The following is a 19908-nucleotide window of genomic DNA, read 5'->3' as shown; positions in this document are numbered from 1 at the left end:
CCCTACCCCCAAGAAAATGTGAAATGTTCTCTATACTTCCTTAGTATACCTAATACCTATACCTATCCCACCTCAACGTAACCACTGAACCATCACATTCTCAAACAATTCATCCCCACACAGCTACCTCCTCATGTATCACTTGCCCCTCCCTTTTAGATTGTAAGCCCCCATGGGAAGGGCTCTCCTTATCATCTTGTCTTGAATTGTATTGTGATTATAATGTCTTCTTTATATTGTAAAGCGCTGCGCAAACTGTTGGCGCTATATAAATCCTGTATAATAATAATAATTAAGAAGCCACCAAGTGTGTATCTAACACTAAAAACAATTTCTGTATTACAATTAAACCATCATGGTACAGATGTAGACCGAGGTACAACCATAGTACACAACAGAGCCAGGTTTATTATTGTCCAGAGCGTATTTCTGTGCATTTCTTACAGATATATGGGAAACATTTGTAATGAGTTTGCAAAAGGATGTCACCAGCAGACCATTTAAGTGAAATCAACAAAAGTCCATTGATTAATGGAGTACTGTCATTCCAGTACAAGCGCTTTCGGGGCCGCACGGGGTCCCCTTCATCAGGCTCAGAATGACACAACCAAAATGTTCAGTACCTTTTAAATAGACACACCCAAACATGTGCAAACACCAAAGAACCCCCTACCCCTTGCAGGCACCAAATCACAAACAGTCTTTTAGCAGCAAAATTTGCATACATTAGCTTGCACATGTACGAGACCATGTGCACCGCTGTCACAGCTGTTGGTTAAGAAACACAACAGTCGGTTACTGTGGAGACATGAGGCCTAGCAGTGAGCCAGCTCCACTCCCGTCCACCAGCACTTCTGCCGTGTGGAACGCAGGGTGTTTAATGTCTGAGTACCATCATCGACTGATAGCACCTGCGCATGCGCTGTGTGGAAACGGGGGACAGCGGTTATTAACACTAACACGCTCTAGTGGTATAGCAGTGGGACATCATCACTGGTAAACATAACAGCAGTATATCAGTAACCCCTGCGTGGAATACATACATACATGTAAACACAATAACAGCTGCCCAAAATTGCCCAGATTAGACATGCTGAATTACGGCAAAGTAAAAAACCGTGTTTTAAATGCTGGGTTCACGGCGCCATCCGTGGTCACTACGAGCACTCACCAGGATTTCAAGGAACATCCTATACCGGTAAGGAGTGCACCTATATATTACATTTTTAATGCAACTGCAAACTTAGTGGGGTTGTGTAGAAAGAATTGGAAGCATGATGTACTGCAGTATGCAAGGTTATTGAATTTATTACACAGAAATCAACGTCACATTATTCAATCATTTATTTAATCAGTCTGTCTACCAGCCTAATTGCCATAGAAAAAATATAAGTGTCTGTAGCTGTGACTGGATTTAAAAATGGGAATCCGGTATGCATGAAGCATCGAAGACATTGTCACGCTGGTGTTCAGACGGAAATTATAAAATGATATTGACATGTGATGAGCTTTGCTGCAGTGCAGTTTATTGGACTACAGGTCTTTTGGCTGGGAAAAGAAAGTCTCAAATAGAGTTACAAAGTATTGTGGGTGTGTATTAAAGAAGTTTCTATTTCAAAGGTAGACCTTAGAAATAACTGAAAATGAAGGCATAAGATACATGCAAGGAGCTCAGACTAGCTGCCCACTACTTGTTTTATACCCAGGTACTGCTGCACTGCACCAGTGCACCCCAACCCTGTTTGTTAATAATCTGGTGACCATGGAGCATGTCTGAGCTAGATTCTGCAATACCATCCTTGCTGCCTCTCCCATACAACACAGAAGCCATGAATCAGTATGACAAAGCCACGAATCAGATTAAAATCTGCCCTGGGGTGGAAGTCTTCAGGAAGTCTAATCTTTCCGCTCCTCCTACTGAGCTTGTTAGATAGTAAGTGAAAACTGGGCACAGAGGACAAAAGAGAACTCAGGGGAGGGTGAACTGAATGGAAAATGTCCTATAACAGCACTGAAAGTAAAGTTGTGATCCGAATAATTCATTTATGAATATTCGGGGATATATTTACTAGGCTATAATAAAACTTTCACTAGTGTATCTAAGAATCCATGTCTTGCAAAATCGTAGGCTCAGTATCAGGTGTTCCCAGAACATCAAGTGAGAACTCACTAGAGGATTTTACAAAGTTGCATATTGCAGTTATTAAGAATGGATGAAAAACTATGTTATTTTTCATTTGTATTTGCAAACTCATGTCCTTTTGTTGTATTAATAAATATTGTGAAAAGTTTCTACAGGCTTTACGATATGACACAGAACCTCAGTGGGGTTCCAGGAGAGAATAGTTAGTATATCACAGCCATGGAAGACATAGAAAAGCTTTTCTACTCTTTTTTTGGTATGCGCCTAAGGTATGCGCTGCCTGAGGTGATGTGCTGTCATTGGGGGAGTTGGAAACTGGGGGTGCAGGCAGTGAATGGTGCCAGGGGAGATGGCCAGGTGAAGTGTGGGGGTTGTTGTGTTGAGTTGTCATCTAGGTGCCTTCAGATGCCAGACTGCACTGTCAACAGCTCTGATTAGCATCTCCCAGCTCACTGATGTCATCGGTTGCCAGGAGCTCGGTGGGACGAAAGCCAGCCAGTTTCTGCCAACCGGTGACGTCAGTGAGCTGGGTGGGAAGCCACACAGAGCGTCACAGAATGCTAAGAGCTCTTAGCAAGCTAGGACACTGTGGCCTGCTCCCCCCAGCACTCGGTTGCCCCTCAATGAGGGATAAAAGGGACAGCATTGCATACAGTCCATGCCATATTTTGCCAAAATACTTAGATCAATAAGCAGACTTAAGCTGCCCATACACCTGACGATTATCGTACGATAATCGCGTGTGATCCTGCGATCGTATGATAATGGTAAGGTTAATGGGCAGCGTGTGACCACATTTACTGTAGGTCGTACGCTTTTCGTATAATGAGCACGCTAGAAAAGTAGTGCGATCACAAGATGAAAGCTGCACGACACGAGGTGCGCAAGCGCACACTGACCGCTCACCATTGCAATAATCTGCAAGCCCTCCCCTCAGCGGGGAGGACTTGTGATGATTGTAAGTACGATCTGCCTGTCCATGATGGGCAGGCCATACGAAATTTTAATCACTTTACAACCGTCGCACAACGAAAGTTGTGTGATGGTTGTAAGGTGTATGGGCACCTTTATACTAAACAGGTTGCATGTGATCTGATAAAATGAACATTCATTGCTACCTGCTATGTGACTTGCTTTTTTCCATAGACATATAGTACATCCAGTACTCTACACCCTTTCCCTCTTCCTCCCCTCCATGCATGTGCCACTAGCTGTTATTGCCTGAGGCAAGGTTAAAGAAACTCTAACACTTTAACAATATTAAAATCTGCACAGGTGTAAAGTGCAGGCATCCAATATGCCTCATTATATCGATGGGCTGCCTCTCTGGACAACAGGGATGTATGGAAGGAGAAAGGGCAAGTTCTTCTGATCAGAACAGCCCAGTATTTGGATGAAGCTGCTTCTCATACTGTATGTTCAGGAATCCTAGGGTACATGACTTTTATACCTGTCAGCAGCTTTCAGTATTCTCAAAGTGACAGCATATACTCTTAGAATGTCTGAAGGCACCTTTAGCTATCTTCAAAAAGTATTTGTACAACTGACCCAAGCAACTACAATAACCTTTATACCAAATATTGCTATTACCAATCTGTTATATTATTTTAAATAGTGTGAGTCCATTTATGACCACCTTGTACATTACAGCGATGATTCATGCTGCTTTGTAAGTAATGTCCATGTTCCAAGCCTACATAACTGACATGAAAATGATTTAGAGGAGACTCTGCGCAGATGTCATTGATCATAAACAAATAAATCATTGAAAGGTTTGTCCATATATAACAAATGACTCTGGAATGTTGAGTAGCTCTTTGAAATGACAGATGATGGAGAAAATATGCTGTGTTTCTAATAGCACATCTGCACAGTTCGATCAATGAACAAGCTCTTGGCAATACTCATCTGTGCTAATGTCTTTTCGTCATACTTGGGGAATGCTGAAACACGCATTTTAATATCTATTATGGAAAAAAGTGTACTATGCTGCACTAAAACATTCTCTGCTAAATGGGATTAGGCAATTCACATACAAAAAGCCAATTCTAACAACATGCATGCTGTGAAAGATTTCATAAAAAATGCCTAATACTAATTAGCCTCTTAAAGTGGACTGGAACCCAAAAGTTGACAATTTACACAGGGAATACTTAGAAGTGCTAATTGTGCCTAAGCCATACCCTGAAAAATTCTCCCTTATGCCTGGAATTATGTCCGAAAAATAGCAATGCACTTCCTGGTATGTTAGTGTGCCTAGGCACTCCTGTCCCTATAGCCTTATATCTGTATATCTGCAGTGTGATATCTAAGGCACTGCTGCCTCTGACTCCAAATTAGGAACTCGGGAATTAGGCAGAGTAGGTACATGCATGGTGCCCCTCTATGGAAGGTGCCTCTAGGGGCATGTGCCTGTCGGAACTACTGTTGCTACAATATATTTAATATCAAGGGTAAAGATACAGATGGAATTCACAAAGTTGGATGATGCCACCCAACAGCGATATTTCAGGTTTTAGTAGATGCTGGACAGTTAAACCACTTGACTTTTCTTTACATTTCAGGGACTCCTTTTCCTTTATTGAGATTGCCGAGTTTCTGTGGTTATTTAGAGGACCTCAATCTATCTCTGTTGAAGCTTCTATTCATTTTATGTGATTTTATGTAATGTCCACAACAGTAAGAATCAGGAGCTAACTTTGTCCGTCAGAACCCGCATATAACTATTAACTACAATATCAGATTTGAGTGGACTGACCTTTTAATATGCTAGGTAAATTTGGAATCCTTGCAGGCCTCAGGGCCAGCACTCAATTTGCTCTGGAACACACAAGTGTACAGGAACACTCAAAGCTCCCAGATGGTCAGGAACTATGGAAGGGGGTTTGCTCTAGGAATGTCCACAAAGCATAAGAAACCAGGAGCTAACTTAATCCGCCAGAGCCCACCAACTACAATATCAGATTCAAGTGCACTGACCTTTTAATATGCTAGATAAATTTGGAATCCTTGCCGGCCTCAGGGCCAGCACTCAATTTGCTCTGACACACACAAGTGTACAGGAACACTCAAAGCTCCCAGATGGTCAGGAACTATGGAAAGGGGTTTGCTCTAGGAATGTCCACAAAGCATAAGAAACCAGGAGCTAACTTTATCCGCCAGAGCCCACCAACTACAATATCAGATTCGAGTGCACTGACCTTTTAATATGCTAGATAAATTTGGAATCCTTGCCGGCCTCAGGGCCAGCACTCAATTTGCTCTGACACACACAAGTGTACAGGAACACTCAAAGCTCCCAGATGGTCAGGAACTATGGAAAGGGGTAGCAACTAGGAATGTCCACAAAGCATAAGAAACCAGGAGCTAACTTTATCCGCCAGAGCCCGCCAACTGCAATATCATATTCGAGTATACTGACCTTTCAATATGCTAGGTAAATTTGGAATCCTTGCAAGCCTTTGGCCCAGCACTCAATTTGTTCTGATTATGTTGTTTTTAAACACAAGACCAGAATACTTTTCTCACAATACACAACCATGTTTTTTTTATGATTAAATAACAAATTTACCTCCGTGCTGCTGTCACTTCCATAGAAATCGTCCTCCATTTGCGCTCCTCGTCCGTCATGTTCCAGGAGATCTGGAGAGACGACGTCTCTGGAAAACTGAAAGGCCTGAAGTTTCCCACGAGATGTTGTACAAATCATTGAGGAAGCAGGGGATGCTTCATCTGGGTCCTCGGGGGCCCCATCTGCAGGATAGCTGGTGTCATTTTGGCTGCTATCTTCCGGCTGGTGACAGCTGAGACTGATGTCTGTTTGATGTTGGTTGTCAGACAGTTTGGATGCATCATCTTGGGAAGTGTCAGGAAATACCCACTCATCTGGAAGATAAAACACATGAAAGGTGATAACGTGCCATGGAAAATCCTCCTAACAATTGGTTATAATTAGTGGATTTTTGGTTTCTCAAGTGTGATACACAAGAGATTCCTGATCTATAATTCGCATTTGTGTGCAAATGCTGCGGCCTGCAGTTATTTAACTGAAGATATATCAGCCCTGCTTGCTTGTTTTAAACTTGAACTCAGGACAGATAAAAAACGCAGTTATATAGTCATGTAGTTATTAAAACATATAAATAAAAGTTAAATGCAGCTACTGGAAGTACCTGAGTCTGACCTCATATCAGCTTCCTGTAAATATGATTATTATTATACAGGATTTATATAGCGCAAACTGTTTGCACATGGGAGGGAGTGTTAGCATTCTGTGCTGACAGTTGTCAGTCTGGCAGCAAAGTGGCCTAGTGGTTAGCGCTTCTGCTTTGCAGCACTTGGGAGTCCCTGGTTTTAATCCTGGCCAGGTCACTATCTGCAAAAGAGTTTGCATGTTTTCCCTGTGCTTGCATGGGTTTCCTCCAGTTTCTTCCCACCCTCCAAAGACATTCTGGTAGGTTAATTGGGTCCTGTCTAAATTGGCCCTGTATGTGAGATGGGGACCTTTAATTGTAAGCTCCTTAAGGGCAAGGACTTATGTGAATGTGCAACTAAGCAAAGCGCTGCGTAAATTGTCAGTGCTATATATAAATACCTGTAATAAATAAATAATATTAGAGGAAGTCCACTGAAGATGCAAAAACTGTCAAGTTCATCGGGTATTTATTAGAACTTTACTAACAGTACTAAAAAATGCTTGCACTATTTTATTTATCAGCCATATAGGGAACTATTTATAGAACCTCAGTATTTGGGTTTATAGACCCTTTAAGGAAGGAGTGGGATTATTTTTTAGGGCTGTTAATTTTTAGTTCAGGTAAGTTCCCTTTCTAATAGATAGATAGATAGATAGATAGATAGATAGATAGATAGATAGATAGATAGATAGATAGATACCCCTTAAGTTTAGTTATGTACATATCAAAATACCGTCCATTATTATATAAACAGGTAAAATAATATAAATTATAAGCTTTCAAAAGTAAAAATACAATTGCAAATATAAAATGTATTTTCAAGGTAAATAAAATCATAATTGGACTATTTAATTATACCTTTTCATAGTTTTAATATGCTTGTCAGAGAAAAATAATCAGAATTACATTGGTTTCTCTATTTCTTCCATTCTTAAATGATTTGGAGACCGGAGAGGAAATTAAATATTGTCCAGTTAAGATTTTTACACAAACTTGCAATTTTCTTAATAATTGATGGAATATAGTGGTCATAGCTATGGGCAATTCATTTGCATTTCATTGTCAGTTTGGGTTATAATAATGTGTGAGAAATTCACAAGTCTGAAATTATAATTAACACCTGCCTTGCAGTCAGTCCTTTAAGGCTTTTCCTCCTTTGATGTAATTCAACTTGAACATGCTTCATTTATTGTAATCGTTCAGTGATACTTTTCACTGACGGTGACTCAGGAATGTAAATGAACCGGAGGCTCATGTGATGGGCCTGTGCGATTCCACTGAAAACTTCAGGAACTTTTTTTAAAGAAGATCCCAAGAGGCCCATTAGCGCCAGTTTTAATTTGACTTTCAAATTTTAGGCCCTCGTGAAGAACGATACACAAATAAAAAATGCATGAAGATAAGTATTTCATGGAGTCTTTCTGACCATGGTTTAACCTAATGTGCTTGACAAAGAGAGTATCTTGAAATATCCAACTGGTGCATAGATAGGCAGGTTAACTAGCTGTCTGCCAGGGGAAAATTATCATGAAGAGAAAAACGCAAGTATGTGTTAGTACTAGCAATAGCAGACTATGATGGAATTGCATGGGACCAAAAAGAGCCAATGATTCTGAGCAGATGAGGTCAACAGATTGCTCTTCCTCCTTATTTGGCAGTCTTGAGCTCAACTCACATTGTACAGAATAAATCAGTATTTCCTTTTCCTTTACCTCCTTTCTTTTTTATATCAACTATAAAAAAGGTGGAACTTTTCCAGTATTTTAAAATGGTGTATGTAGCTGCAGTTCTCTAATATCACCCATTGATGACACTGTGCACATGGGTTGCACAATTCTCAACCATTGTCAATCAGCATATATCTAATTGCAGCTTTAGCTCCCTTTATTAGTTATCACCACTTAGCTGTAGGAAGGCTTTATATTCCTGGTTTCCCCAAGTCAAATACATAAGCATTGCCAATGCAGGACAAAGCAAAAGGTTTATGTTAGAGCTTTTGACCAGTATAAAAGCTGATTCATACCTTCCCTTCACTCCCCAATGACCTGTGCCATTCCTGGTATATTCAGGTATAATGGATCATGTGACTGAACCCCCTTTCTCCCACTTGACAGCAGTGGTGCTTGGTGATTAGCTGCTTAAACTATATCTATACCCAATACTTGTAATCTAGTTTTTGGTAGAGTGGGGAATGATTAGAACTGCCATGTTTTACTGCAGTTAGGGTTCTATTGAAGAGATGTGTTCACTTCCTGTCTGGTTAAAAGGCTGATCACAAGACAGAACGTGAGGGGAAAACTCCCCAACAGCATTACAGACAGAAATAAAAATGCTTGGAGCTTACATAGGAAAAGTAAGTACAGGCAATTGAAGACACCTCCTATAAAGTAAGCCTGCTGCTTAGTCATACATGGGGAAATAACAAGTCTACTCTACCCCCTAAACACTTGGTGCCCAACCTGTGGCCCAAGGGCTGCATATGACCTTGTAGAACTTGTTCCGTGGTCTTCAGATCCCAGAAGTTAATAGTGTGAGCACTGACGTGTGAAGTGACTTGTCATGGCAGAATTCTCACATAGTCTGTGTCAGTCTCTGTCTCCTGCAGCATGTATCCAGTCTCCAACCGCTCCTGTAGCATGTCCGCATGCTGTGACCATGTATCACTTGTTTGTAATATGTCTGCAGTCTCTGTAATATTTCCTTCAGGACATCAGAGCCACAGTTGAGGCCTCCTATACTCTTTAAGTTGATTACCACTACCCTAAACAATAACACTTAGCATCAAATCCATAATGGACAACACATACCTTGCTAGGTGCTAGAACTGTCCTGAAAGCCAGCTCTCATGTGCTCACAAAAACACTGATTCGATGTATCTATTTTAGGATAATGCGAAGATCGTACAATATATGCAATTACATTTTCTGTACCTAGATGCAATGTTCTGGAAGTATCACGTTTGTATTCCAAATACAAATAACGCCATTAACATTTGACACATAGGAATATACCCTAACACTCAGATTCCTGTGTAATGTGAACCAGGACCAAATTCAAACAGCAGTTATATTAACAGGCCTTTTCGACAACAAGCAGCGGCAGAACCTGCACTGAAAGTCACAAGTAAATTCTGCACATCTTGGCGTAGGTTTTGCACACCGATTCTGGTAATTTAATAAGAGATGTGTCTATGTTTTTCTATGAATGGCAATAGTAACAGCTAAACCTTTCTTTTAGGAACATAAAGACGCTGAAACTTCAGGCTCTCAATTATTTTCCATAATCCTCTGCTATTGTGTACATGTCATTGGCATTACAGAGTCATATAGAATGCTCACTCTCTAGGCCAAAAAATATCTAGCCTAGATAACATCCACTAGCTGTCATGGATAAAGAGCTATATGTGAAAATCCTTTTAGACCCACTTTAAGCATAAGAATGACAGCCTAAAAGCCTAAACAATACCCACGTAGAGAGAAAAGCAAACTTTCAACAGTCTTTAATACGTAAAAAGGAACCCAAATGATTTATGTGTTTCAGTGCGTTCCAAAATGGTTGCATTAAAATGATGATGTCCATTTATCTTGTTTAAAGAAAGCTTGATATCCGTGTTGCACAGCTGCTCTCCAATGTACGCCTCTTAATGTGTGTTGCGGTACAGGACTAATGACTGAGCTCAGAGAGATGGTTTTGTCATGTTCTATTTCTTTTAGGAGTCCTAGGCTTTCCATGCAAGTGCTGCTATCGATAATCATGCGTTTATGTGAGTGAACAGATTAAACAGTTCATTAGGTTCTACTGTTTTAAAAGTCAAAAGATGGAAAGCAAGGCTTTGTTAAAACTAATTGAGAAAGTTTGAATTCTCTAAATGTGGGTTCCGGACAACAAAGATGTCATTGAGCCACTGCAAATATAGACAGTGTAGCAATCTTAACATCAATATTGGATAATTGGCCTGATATCACAGCATATACACTGCAGGAGGACTGTCATGGCCAATAATTTTACTGTCGAAATCAAAGGGAAAATTGTCGGACTTGTTGCTAAACCTAAAAGATGATTGTTACTGTCCATCTCTTGTGTATGTATGTACTACTTTTGTGATGTACGGTCACTGTCATTTCTGGACTAGAAGAAAAGCAATGTAGCCAGAGCCTAGTAAAACAAAAGATATTACATTAAATGTTTTGGTATACATTTGTAAAAGAAATCAGCTTGATGTTAATCATTTTATCAACGCTTTGGACTCTTGTCAGGAAAGGAGTGGGTAGGTTACTTGGGTACCACACCGCACTAGGCCACCAAAAAGTTTTCCACCCGGCAGATACCACTAGGAGGGGTGTCACACTACAAGGCAATAACTCATTGACAGGTGTAATTGACATGCAGTTACAATTCTTCTGATCTGTTTCAAGCTGCTTTTGCATTTCCATAGACATGTATGGGGGAGAGAAGCAGTTCTTATGGAAACAAAAGTCTATTCACCCTGGCCCTAAAATAACTTTTTGAACATGCTGGTAAGATTAGATGTTATCTGCAATCTAATTAAAACCTCATTGACTTTCAGGTAAATGATCTAAAATGTTGACAGTTGTTATTTTAGCTCATATGTACATTTTAATAAAAATTGGACTCTTCAATAAAGGAAAAGTTGCTTTTGGAGCCTTTACACTGCCAGAAAACAGATGTGAGTTTATTTTTCTACAAACATTCATTTATGACCTGGAAATGAGCATTTCTTTTTTGTGGTAGAGAATGGGTGAATAACATTGTGAATATTTATGTATATTATACATCAGAGTACAGAAACAGAATACAAACAACTAGGAAGTCACAAGTTCTGTTTTATATTTCTCTACTATAGGAACACAACATGCCCCCCCTGCTGATTCTCATCCCACTCTGTTCTTTTCATGGAACATGTGAAAGCTGTAAAGCTAAATAATTAAAATGAAATTGTATCTTAAAATACTATCTTTGTTGTACGGCCCAGGAGTAACAAGTATGAATAAAGTCTACCTTGAAGAAAGGAGCAAAGTGGGAGAGATGAGAACTCTTCATGTTTTCTTCTATAGTTATTAGGGGTTTAGCATGTTTTGGACATTTGGTGTTAACCCTTAGCCTCAAATATGTGTAAGTCCAATCACTTTAACTTTAAATTATGTGCACTTTCCACAGTAGAAAGGAATGCAGTGAGGTTTGGTTGCGAGACAGTTAGGTATCGCCAACAATGATGTTCTGTGTAGTTGTAATAAAGAGAATAAAAACTACAGCAATCTTTTCAAGTTTGCTCTCTCTTATGTATGGCCACCATCGGAAATCATGGGGTCCCTTACTAATTGGTATCTCAGGCCTCTTAAACATTATTATATGTTGTACTATGGAAAAGGACATATAACTTGTTTATCTAGTTTTCTAAATAAGCTCAATAATTACAAGCACAGGAATTCAGCAATTTAGCCGGTTGCATTTACATGCATATGAAGAAAAAGAGAAGACCAGGAAACGTCTTTCCTTTACTCCAAATCAGCATAGGATACAAGATAAGACTCTAACATGTTTCTTGCTGTACTCATTGCTTTGTCAGGGAGCACTTACATGCATGTTTAGCTCTTCTTTACATTTTTTTTTATTATTTCAGATACAAGATTTTTTAGATCAATAATTATTATTTTTAATTTGAAACATGGTTGGCAGCGGTCCTACTACCATTCCTTCTTCTGAGGAATACATTTGCACCTGTTGCAGCTATAACCTAACATGACAATGAAGCAACAGTAACGAGGAAAATGAGTTGGCAGGAATTATACAAGTTCCAAGCAGGCCTTAATCATCTTACAGCTAAACTACACTAGCACCTGATATGCTGGGAGAACCAAGTACAAAACTGCTTTTACTGGAAGAACCAAACAATGTCTATCTCTGTCTTCTTCCATTATAGCACTACGCCTACTACTAAATAAAAGGTCCACCTTAAGAAGCCATATCTTTATCAAGTCAATGCAAACGCAGCGTAAGGGAATTGTGGTCTCACCTGTAATGTTGGCTCTGGCGATACTCGGCGTCTGCGCTCTGTTCTCACAGGAAGACATATGGATCTGAACAGAGAGCTTATCTTCATTTCTGCCGTGTCCCACAGAAGAGCTGTCTGAGAGAGAATATATCATATAAAATACATTTCTCCTTATCTGCATGTTTTAAATTGCAAGTGGATTTTTATTAGTTCTGAGATCTCTCCCTGCTGTTCCTCTGATAAGCCATAACTTGGAGGAGATATTTCCATTTTATTCACTTGCAATGCCTGCACTATGTTTCATAACTAAGGTGACCAATTTAGTCTCCAAGTTGAGCTTCAATTTCTCATATAAGTGCTTAGTTATTTTGTTTATGGCTTCTTTCTGTTTGATTTTCATTTCCAGTTGCTAGAGTGACACATTCGGGTGATATACAGTCCTAGGAGTTATGACATGTGAATGCCAATACCCTTGCTAATATTTGAATTCTGAGGTTTTGCATGAGGCTTGCAGTTTAGCAATCAATATATGTAGGGATGCACCAATACCAAGTACCGTACTCATTACAAGTACAAGTACAGATACTTTTTGAGCTCCAAGACTAGACTAGAGAAAAATTCAAAAGTTAGGAGGCAGCTGTCATTTGTAAGGAGCACACGGAGCTTCTGGGATTTGTACATCTCTGTTTTAATGTATGATTTTGGTTTTATAAATATAAATAAAGGGATGCACCAATTCAATTTTTGCAAGTACAAGTACTGGTACGTGCCCAAGTACTTACAAGTATGAGTACTGATCCATTTTTGTTTATTGTCATGTGACAGTTTTCCTAAAACAATACAGACTAATGATTTCAGGACAGTGGTGGAGCGCCAGAGCTAGGTCCCAGCTGCAACCGCTGCAACCCTGGAAGTTCTCTTGAAAATGCCAAGTATGGTACTCGAAAAGTATCGGTGCATCCCTAAATATATGCCACGTTTTTTTTTTTAAAACAGTAGCAGTCAATCCATGCCACAATTTCTACAATAGTGGCACAGGTCAAGTATGATTGACCCAATAGGTTTAGTTATGAAATCTTTCTCACTACCTCATCACCTATGTATGTTAATAACAAATTGTTACCTGATTGCAAGGCTGTGTCTATTTCAAGGAATTAGAACGTAAAATAAACAGCCTAACAAATGGGCATGTACTGTAAATAAATAGAGAATAGTATCCATGCATTGCTCTTTTTAAAATAAATCACTGACATGGCCCTGCCTACTGTTTCAGTCCGATTGCATAGAGAGGCATAGCAACCTATTTGAAGGGACGCTCTCTCTTTTAAAGCCAAAACCCTCTGTCCTTCTTTCTTCCTCAGTCATCCCTCTTTTTGGTTTCATGCATATAAATAAAAAAATAAAAATGTTATATTCTAATAATTGCATTTAATCTTGTTAGTTGAACCAATCATTTTCTGCATATTACATTTTATTGACGTTTAATGGATTGGCAGCTGTGTTCTTTGGCTGCTCAATTTTTACTAAAAGGTATCCTTCTTCCTCATCTCAAAATGTTGTGAGGTATAGAATTGTTAGTTTGCAGAAGAGGAACATCTTTTCAAAATGTGTCATCTAGATACCTTTTCTAGTTTGGGGTTAATGTATGCGCTATCTGTATGTAGGCAATTTTTACAGGTATCAGGGGCATGTACCAGGGAATACGTAGGTACATAAACACTGACTCATATGCTTAACTTAGTTTATACTAAAATAGTATATACTATGGATACTGTTCAACGGAATAAAGTAGTAACTATAGCAGAGTTACTAGGGGGGCTTGCACAACATTGGTAGTATAGAGCTATAACCTTTTATCAAACAATATGAATTTTTCCTTTAGGTAATTGACTTTGTTAAATCCAAATGTGAGAGATTGTAAGGGGTTAATGTATTTTGAATTTAATTTTTTTTCTTTTTAACACTTAAAATCATACTATTTAGTTAGTAAGATATGCAAGTAACTAATATAAAAAAACACAAATGCCCATTGGTGACTGGTTCCCTTTGAAGTGCATCTTCACTAAAAAACACTTTCATTGCTCACCAGGGACTCTCCAGAAAGATGTTGTCTCAGCACAATATCACTGAGCTTGGCTATTCCTTGGGAGAATCCTCTAGTTTAATGCACAATGCTGTATTGTGAGCCCACTGTTCGTAGTAATTTGAGGAGAGCTTACAAGCCACTGAAACAAGATTTGATAAAAAAACAAAACCTTCTGTGCCCCATTTTCCCCATACCAATGTGGTCGGTTTTGAATGTGCCATTTTCATTGCACAAAACCTTACATGAAACCTGTTTTGTAATATTTTTCTGTGCGCTTCCCCTTGAGCGCAACATTAATTTCTGTCTCTGTAATACAACATAAATTCGGTTTGTTTGTCTTCTTGATGAATTAAATCCCTGAAGTTAATCCTTACTACATGACATGTGACCACCGCCTGCACCTCGTTCCAGGAAAATGAAATATTCGTGGTGATGTATTTGTTGTTGAGATATCTTTTAGCGATGTTGTGGAATTATCTTTACACACAATGCTCATTTTTCCTGCGCTTCTTCCATATATCATGCAGCATCATCAATAACAAAATATTCCAGTGTGGACTGCTCATTCATCAGGATGCAGATAGCTCAGGCACTGTGCAGATGTATGATCCCTCAGAAAAAACACAATTAAGATATGGGGAGGAAAGACGCAATCTCCCCACTCTCATGTCTGCAGTCACAGAGCCAAGGTCTTCATACCAGAAAAAAAACAATTACTTGAGCTCAAGCTTTATTTAAAATGTTTGTGACGTTTATTGAACATATATTCTTGACATTTATTTCCTTTAGAGAAATCTGAACCATTTACAGAATACATATATATCCTAGAAGAAGCTTGCTGTGCCCTCTGCACTTATACCTGCTTAAAAGCTACATAAAGCAAACCAGTGCTTTGCCCATGCTGGGCAAAGCAAAATGTTTGGTTGACTGCCCTCTTACCCAGCAACACATACTGTGTTTGCCTTTGCTCTCCTACCACTCTGTTCAGCCACCGGGAACAAAAAAAAATATTTACAGGCAGGGCCAGATTAAGGGCAACTGATGTCTAAGCGCAGCTACATGACAAGACAATTAAAACCCAATAAGTGATGAAACTGAAATTAAAGTTTGAAGTCTATGGGGCTTGTCTATCTTTGTCTACAGGCAAGAAGAAGTCTATGGGGTTGTGATATGCTATGGGTCAGGAGAGAAAAGACTTGCAGAGTCGAATGTATATAAACAATGGAGGCCACAGCAGTCGGATCTTGGAAAGTACACATCTGTGGAGGGGGAGACTGATTAGCTCAAAGTGCACTTATCCTTTAAAGGGAAAAACACTGTGGTGTCCCCTTCCCTTGGTGCCCTAAGTACATGCCTGTTTTGCTTAATAGTTAATTCAACTCTGTTTCCAGGTATAGAGGATCATGTGATTCACTCCACATGACAATACTGGGCCCATCATTAAAACAGCATTATAACAGGGAAAGAGTCCATAGTCCTCAGTAAGCTATGACTTCTGCAGCTAGTAGCTTATTGAGGGTGGTGTGGGGGGGTGTTTTAAAGGGAATACTTTTATTTGCCTTGCAGGGTTACAGCACGTATTTGCTTTAAGTAGCTAAGATGTTTTTGACATATCCAAAAAAGATTTAATAGACACATTTTTATCAAAGCCTTCACTGAATTTGGAGTTTAAATTCAGACTCTACAAACTACCTGCAAAACTAGATGTATATATTTATGAATCCTGCAACCACCATATGCGTCACTAAGTACAAAATGTATTCAATGAAGAGAGGCAGAAATGATTAAAAACAATGCTAAACCCCCAAACATTCAAAATCCAAATTTCACAGAGATTATTTCCCCACTGGATATTATTCATCACTCGCTGTTGTCCAAATCACCATTATGTATGTAATTCCTGTAGGGATTATACTCTAACACAAGGATCACTCCACACATAATCAAAGTCGGGTGTGCTACTTATAATCACATTCTCTGGATGTGTTCACTGTAACCGGATAATGATGAAATTAAATAAGATATCCTTGTATCTTCAATCCCATCTACAAGTGTATATCATACACAAAATCATGGCATGCTGCTGTGAGTGATCCATACAGGAGTAGGGGATTCACTTAACTGCAACACTACCTTTCATCTAGCATGGAAATGTAGTGCCTCCCACTCAGTTGTCTATGTCCATCATAGAAAAACACCAACAAGAATCAACTATGCTTGTCATCCAAGTACCACTATTTAAATGTGCCTGTCGTTCTCTATCTTAAAGAATGTCACTTTAACATGGCAGTCATACCATAGGTAGCTGCCAGAACATAGTTATTTTAACATAGTTCACTGACAAGTTGAAAAGTCCATTAGGGACACAGCAGTGATACCGGGTAAATATCTGCCAAATAGTGCAGCATGTATTTCAAATTCCGTCTTGTATGAAAACCAGGTGTAGATGATATGAAGAGGTGTCCACAATGCTTATGCAGCAGTGTCAAAGCATGGAATATAATACCTATTCCAACAGAGCTATAGTTCCATCATAAGGATAATAAAAATAAATCATGGAGTAAGAGCAGTGATGATAAATGCTTTCCACAGCAACAGCTGACAAGAATATCCATTCAGATGTAATAGCACAAATCCAACAGTATTAATACAATTCGAATATACTCATCATGTGTTTTCCTGGAGTGCTTTTTGGGAGTGTCCTTGTAGAATTTTTTGGAACTGGTGCAGATTGAGTAACCCCACACCAATATAGAACATACTGTACATATTTAATGCATGTTATGCCCCTAGCAGGAACTGATGCTATAACTAGGATATAAGTGCTGCAACATGTCCTGGCAATGCAGACCATGTCTGTTTCTCCAGGAACACAAACTCCTTGTTATGGGTATTCAATACCTTATTTTAACATGTGCGTGAGAACAAATAGAATACAGAAATTCTTCCAAGGATTCTTTTTTGTGTGCAAGCTTTTAAAGTTTTTGTGTGCAAAAGTTAAAGTAATTAACACAGACATCCCAAAAGGGTGTAACACTATTATGTAAAATACAACATAACCAATAAAATGAACACATTCTATTCAGAAAGAAAACCATGAATCTCAATGCTCTGAAATATTAGCATAGGGTAAACACCCATTTTTTCTCATGGCTGGTATCCAGAAAAGCTCAATTCTAACAGATAATACAGTCATGTGCTTTGACTAGAATTGAAATGTCCAGAAATCTTTTGGAGAGGTTACTGCTTATTTGAACTACATCAGTGGCATCACGTGGAGGGTGCGGCCCACACTGAGTGACACCATTTTGGTGTCGCCCCCTCTGAAAAGTCAGGCACTCGGTCATGGACCGGGAGCCCAACAGTTGCATGAGAGACAAGGGGACCTGGAGGCATACCTTATCCCACCGGGTGAACATACCCTCCTCTCTTTGCCAGCGTTCATCACCAAGAAGACTGCCAGCAGGTAAGCGCACGCGACATCACTAGACATTTGCGAGTTGACCTCGCGCATATACGATGACATCACACAGATGTGCGATGACATCACACGGATGTGCAATGATGTCCAAGCGGGGTGCAAGCTCTGCTGACTTCTATCATTCAATCATGTGCAAGCAAAAATACTGTTTTTATTTGTAATTTTCTTGCACGTTACTGGGTTTTCTTTGCAGATTGAGCTTTTACCACATTCACTAAGCTAAAGGAACATTCCCTTGAACCGCCTATTTACCCTCAGTACCCCCATAATCCAACACAAAGGCCACAATGGTAACCATTCACGGATAAGTCATTCGGCTTATGGTGGGTAGTGAAAAACAGTGCAAGCGTTGTACTTCTAAATAAAGTAAACCTGTGCTTTGCCAATTCAGGACAAAGAATCAGGTTAATTTTAAAGCTGGCCCAAACAGTAGCACATGCTCACTCACTTTTTTTCTTTGCTCCCTAGCTCCCTATTTACCTCCAAAGGAAAGGAGAAGAAGCCCTGTATAAACCCCAAGTCAATTCTAACTGGAGTGTACACAGGGCTGAGGACCATCTTCCTGCTCCCATGTAATGCCACTGGTCACTGAGCAGACAACTGCTAAGCACCACACTGTTACAGAAGAAGATGGGGTAGAGGTCACATGCTCCCTGCTTGTGAGTATATGCTGCTGGAGGGAAAGCATAGGTTCGCTTTGAATAAAAAGGAGACTCATGCAGAGGGTTACATAGGCACATACTGTAGAAAGACAAAAGTAGAAACATGGCTTATGTTTGTGATCGGTCTTAGATCACTCTGAGGTCTGTTTGAGATCAGTATGGGACATGTTTTGGATGTATTGATATTGACTTGCATGCAAGAATACATACAAGGTAATATCAATCTGTAATTGTATGTGCATAGCATAAGCAAATGTATTGATATTGACTTGCATGCAAGAATACATACAAGGTGAATATACACGACTCAATAAGAGTTTTTGGTAAAAGAATACCCTTGAAAGCACCAGTTTAGTAAGAAACTTGATACATTAATAAAGAAAATGTACAAAACACTATACATTCTCTTTACGCCTTCTGAATCATCTTCTTCAAAGCACAAACATATATCAAAGAAAATATGCCTATAGATCTTCATGCTGTAGGGATAAGCAAGGGTCAAGCACAGCTACAGGGATCCCAGAGATGCCCTTCTTCACACAGAAACAGAAGTTCTCATCTCACTTTCCCCCTTAGCATTTCCTTATTTTTTTTAACTGCTCTCTTGCCAGCCTCTGCAGTGTATAGGGATGAGTTAGATTTAGAAACCCTGATTTTAGAAATGGCAGCTTCTGAGATGATTCAAACAAGATTTGGAAGCAACATGACATTCCAATTTAAAAAAAAAATTAAAATGCAAGTACAGTGAGCCTGTGTTCAGGATATGGGTAACAAGTATGAAAATACCTCTCATACAAGCTGTGCCTGACTCCATACTGTGCAGAAAATGAGCAGTAATTCAATCTGTCATTTTACAGCCAGAGAGACTTGCGTTCAAGTAGCTCTGTCTGCCTGACCAGCTAAGCCCACACTCTCCCCCTCCCTTCTGTGAGACTGCAGCTTTTCCATTTTCATCTGTTTATAATCTCTAGAGAGTTCTCTGACAAGCTATGGAATGTGAAGAGTCACATGAGAAGCTGATTTGTCCAACACAGAGTGCCAAAAGTGAAATATTTTGAGCAGTACCCAGCTAACCTAAAGATACCTATGTCCAACCATTACCACTGGGGCACTGATAGGTGTTTCAATGGTTGTGGTTTATATATGCTATGAATAATATGTACAGGGCTTGAAAAATCCGCTCGTCCTCTGACGAGAGGACGCCGGAACCCGACGAGTAACTTTCCGGCTGGCCATTGTCGTTAAACGGCCAGCCGGGAGCTTTACATTCAAGCGATCGGGCCTCTCTAGAGACGCCCGATCAATTGTATTAACCGCTGTCACTGCC

The 19908-nt window shown here is 39.5% G+C and overlaps 1 protein-coding gene across 1 annotated transcript in view; it reads right to left on the bottom strand.

Annotated features, from left to right (window-relative positions):
- Positions 1-815: 815 nt before the first annotated feature.
- LOC108797540 (uncharacterized protein C3orf67 homolog) overlaps positions 816-19908 on the bottom strand; it is a 111476-nt gene continuing 92383 nt past the window's right edge. The window contains exons 11-14 of the mRNA XM_018569152.1: positions 12374-12487; positions 5715-6028; positions 2597-2669; positions 816-922 (exon numbers count right to left, since the gene is read on the bottom strand). Of these exons, the coding sequence (XP_018424654.1) occupies positions 816-922; positions 2597-2669; positions 5715-6028; positions 12374-12487 (608 nt within the window). The remainder of the gene's footprint in view (positions 923-2596; positions 2670-5714; positions 6029-12373; positions 12488-19908) is intronic.

The sequence above is a fragment of the Nanorana parkeri genome, unplaced genomic scaffold (genome assembly GCF_000935625.1).
Source record: "Nanorana parkeri isolate BGI_ZX_2015 unplaced genomic scaffold, ASM93562v1 scaffold1292, whole genome shotgun sequence".
NCBI lineage: Eukaryota > Metazoa > Chordata > Amphibia > Anura > Dicroglossidae > Nanorana > Nanorana parkeri.
Note: the sequence above shows the minus strand (reverse complement) of the source record. Positions and strands in the feature narration are given on the sequence as shown.